The sequence below is a fragment of the Acyrthosiphon pisum genome, chromosome A1 (genome assembly GCF_005508785.2).
Source record: "Acyrthosiphon pisum isolate AL4f chromosome A1, pea_aphid_22Mar2018_4r6ur, whole genome shotgun sequence".
Taxonomy (NCBI): Eukaryota; Metazoa; Arthropoda; class Insecta; order Hemiptera; family Aphididae; genus Acyrthosiphon; species Acyrthosiphon pisum.
In genome coordinates, this window is record NC_042494.1 from 25,092,407 (window position 1) to 25,096,749 (window position 4,343).

Consider the following 4,343-nt stretch of genomic DNA (forward strand, 5'->3'; position numbering starts at 1 on the left):
ACCAATCATTTTGAACTCAAGGTAAAAAACATGTAAATGCATAGATTCTGCTCTAAATGTATATCATGATATTATATCTTTTTTTGTCAGAATTATTTGAGTGGCCGCCAAAGAAAGTCGTATTGAAAAATGCCGTTGTAATAATTATAATTATATGACAATTCAACTTCTTAAAATATAATACGACGTATAATAATATCGTTGTGATTAAAATTATATTATTAACGGTAGTGTTTTTTTTTCTCGTAGAAGAAGTCTGCAAGAAGAGTTTGATTTCGGGGAAGACTCACGTGTGCAAAGTATTGGACGACTGCAAGACAGCCATTCAGGACATTAGGGACAACGTCAAGTATCCGACCATTTGCAGTTTCAAAGGAAAAATGCCAGTGGTGTGCTGTGCGCCGGAGACTGTGACCAGAGAAGAAAGACTAGCCGTAGATGAAGTCATTCCGGAAGTTTTACCCGGAATAACGCGTGAGTAGATTACTATTATGCATATTATTATATTGTAAGGTAACGTAGAATGTGTAAAACTGTATAATTATTATGCAGGTCGATTCACACAGACCACGATGCTCAAGTCGCCACCCCTCTCTCTCGCTCTCTCTCTTTTTATACGTCTATTGGTATTCTGGTTTTTTGGAATTTTTAAGTTGGTAGGTTGGTATTATACTAGAACATCATTCAACGTTATTAACTCAAAGTACCGTTTTTACACGATTTGAGGAATGTCTTGTGGCCGATACAATATCCTATACCCAATCACAAATGACAAATTCCTTTTTTACTTGTAAATTATTGTTGGTAGGCACATGATTTGTTTTCAAAGTTTTGATACTCTCAAATTGAAATTTTCTTATTGTCTCAGATATTTTAAGTTTATGTACTGAGGACCAAAATCTTTAATAATTGTTTTACACAAACACACATTATTAATTCTACATAATTATTTATGATATTATAAAACTCTGACAATTTTTATAAATTAAAAAAAATTGATGTACCTATTAACATTATAACTATTATAACTATAATTTTCAAATCATCGACCTAGTTATTGGTATACTTTAATTTTTATTAATTATAACGATACTACCTTGTAAAATCAATCAAATTTCATAATTTTTTTTTTTTATATTGCTAGAAGGAAATATTCCACAACCCGCATCGATCTTTGTTTTTCAATATTTTATTCTGAAACATTGTAGTTAAAGTTAAAGTAATTTTTTTTCAATATAAGACACCCTATCAACCCCCCCCCCCCCCCATCTAAATTGATATCGAGTAGTAGATTAGTGGAAAAGTCTTGTAATTGAGGTGGCAACTTAAGTGTACAATTTAGTTTTCAAATTGTATAGAATGGTGGAAAATTATAAAGACTGGCACCATCCCGTCCCGGTGTATGTCCTACTTAACGACATCGTTAATAATATTCAAAAATTTGTATTGATAATATTTTAAGCCGCAGGGCTTACTTTAAAGTACGGTATTTGATTTCGTTTTTACTTTTTAGTGCATTTTCAAAGCTACAAAGATGGATTAGTCGAAGATAATCTCATCACCTACTCTCGACCTCGTCGTCAAATTGTGTCACGAATCCGATAAAACACACGAATAATAACACGCGAACAACGCAATGTACATTTTTATGAATCGAAATGACCACCGAATTCGATTCACATCCCATACCGAATCACAGACGACATTGTGCCGACAGGTTGCTGCTGCAGTCCATATATTATTATTATTATTATTGTCCTGGTACCTGTTCACGAATTGGCGAGGAAAAGAAAATCACAAGACATTATAATATCGTACGACTTATAATATTATAACATTTTATTATATTATTATATTGTCGTTGTGACATGCTGACTCTCCTCTGCATCACATCACTCGTCGGCCCACGGATTTTATCACTTAAAAAAAATACAAAATAAGTATTCGACTTTGTTCAATTATATTATAATACGCGAATATCGACGGCCTCGTTGAATAATTGCATTAGTCACCGGCAATGTTGCGGAAACGGTTGCATTTTCGCATCGATTAAATATAATATTATATCGGTCGGTCCGAATGAATCGAAGGGTCCGCAGGTGGTCGCATATAATTATTAACATATCACGGTCGCATGATACCTCAATACAAAATAACACATAAAACATAAGAAAATGTTTTGAGCTAATGCAGTCAGCCGATGAAAATATCTTAACCGCAGCGACCGCTTTATGGTCACCGAAGATAATATATTTTTGCGATGCGATTATCGCGCGGGAAACCGGTCATATATCACATATTATTATATCCGCAACAGAATTATTATTGTTATTATTTTTCTTAAACTATCATAATAATGTAGGTACAAGACGTGTCTGTGTATGATTTGACCGCAACCTATTCTAATACATGTATAGGTATAGGTATTATCGTTTCGAACGCGGCTTTACTATCGACGATTCTTCGCGATTTACGCACATACAATTTTACGTTCATATATGGGTATAAAATAATATGTAACTGATACCACAGTAACACTCTAGGTGTTCTGCAATATTGTTATTTGATATTGCCGAGTTCGGTGATTAGCCGATACAGAACACATTTTAATTTTTATGATAATTTATGATTTATGTGCTTGTATTTGCCGTGTTCTTATTTGTCGTGATTGAAATCCGAAACCTGTACAACGATAATGCCTATAGGTATAATAGGTAGAAATAAATAATAATATTATAATATTGGGTAAGCACTGCACCACCATCCGTCTCCCAGCAGCAGTCCGGTCGTCACAACTATATTGCAACTATTCTTTTATGTATGCATCAAGCCTGCATCTCCTTTCGGATTTTTTTTTTTTAATTTAATATTTTATTATTCTGTGCTTATAATAAGCATAGAAAACACTTATAAAATAAAATGTATAAATAGCGATATTCTATGAGTATGATATTTCATTGATTTATGTAATAGTGATATTTTCCATTTTTTTTTTTTAAATTAATTTTTTATTGTAACAATAAGTAAAACATCTAGTCATTTTTGCTTTATAAGCTACTCGTTAAAAAATAGTACCTAATTTGTTTTCGAATAAAAATAAAAATTGTTATAATAATATTGCTATATACATTTTTAATTGGTGTAAAATACTGAACAATTAATACATGACTTGCCTTTTCAAGTATATTACAGTTTATTATTGATCACTTTAAAAGAGCACAATATGTCCAAGTATAGTATGGCTACATTTCAATATTGTAATATTATAGGTATTACCTACTCGTTTCTTTTATACACATAATTAAAACGCATATTATATTTAATAAATAAACTGTTTGATCAAAACACAATTTTTTTTGTACAAACATTAACTTACGTAATTTATGCATGTATAATATTATACTAATATACTGCTCAACATTGGTGTGACAATAGTTATTTAATTCATTTAAATACCTATGTAGTAGTTCAGTGGTTTGAAGACAATTACAACAGATCTATTTAAAGAAAATGTTAAGTTATTTTCTATTTTTTTCGTTGGATATATTTTTAAAGTAGTTTACTATTTTGAATGGAAATTATCAGTGGACATTTTTAATATCATATTTCTAAATAACATTTTTTCTTGAGAATTTTTAATGAATGGTTAAGTTAGATATAATTGTTTGGAGTCTATATGGACCAGGCAATGGAGAGGCGCAGGGGTACCTGGTAAAAACGTTGGTCAATTACTCAGCTCGTGTTAACTTTAAATACTTGTAAATTATAACTAATAAACTATACAAAAAAATATATGCTGTCGTTCAAAAAAGTAAATTTTTTAAACGATAACGATAAAAAATAGTAAACAAATATTGTATTGTCATGACTTACATCGTATATGTAATAATATGTATACAGATAGTACCTATACATTATAGATTTTACTGTATAGATTTTAAGAAAATAGCGCAGCAAGATATTAATATGCTTCCGAAGGCCATTTAAAGGTATGTTACCATCATAACAGTTGTTTAGTTATCATAATAGTTGAGAACAAGGTCTTTTCAGACCGTCAACCAATTTCTAACGAGCGTTGGATAGGCAACTTATCGTGCACTTGTCTTATAATGTAACATGAAGTCAAATAATGACAATTAACGTTATTAATTTATTTAAACGAACGGACTATGAACATAAGTCCAATATCCACAGGCGCAGAAAGCCTATGGATCTAATAATAAAGCCTACTAAAGCCCCTCCTATAATATTTTCTAAAAATTATAATATATGCTCAGTAGTACTAATTACTGACTTTTGAACTGGGGGTACTTGGCAGAAATATGGGGGCTAAGCCCTCCCTA

At 31.2% G+C, this 4,343-nt stretch overlaps 1 protein-coding gene across 1 annotated transcript; it reads left to right on the forward strand.

Annotated features, from left to right (window-relative positions):
• The first annotated feature begins 215 nt into the window (after positions 1-215).
• LOC100570376 lies at positions 216-3,339 on the forward strand. The gene is made up of 2 exons (XM_016808663.2): positions 216-474; positions 1,514-3,339. Exons 1-2 carry the CDS (start codon positions 381-383, stop codon positions 1,603-1,605), a joined length of 186 nt encoding a protein of 61 aa, XP_016664152.1. The 5' UTR covers positions 216-380; the 3' UTR covers positions 1,606-3,339.
• The last annotated feature ends 1,004 nt before the right edge of the window (positions 3,340-4,343 follow it).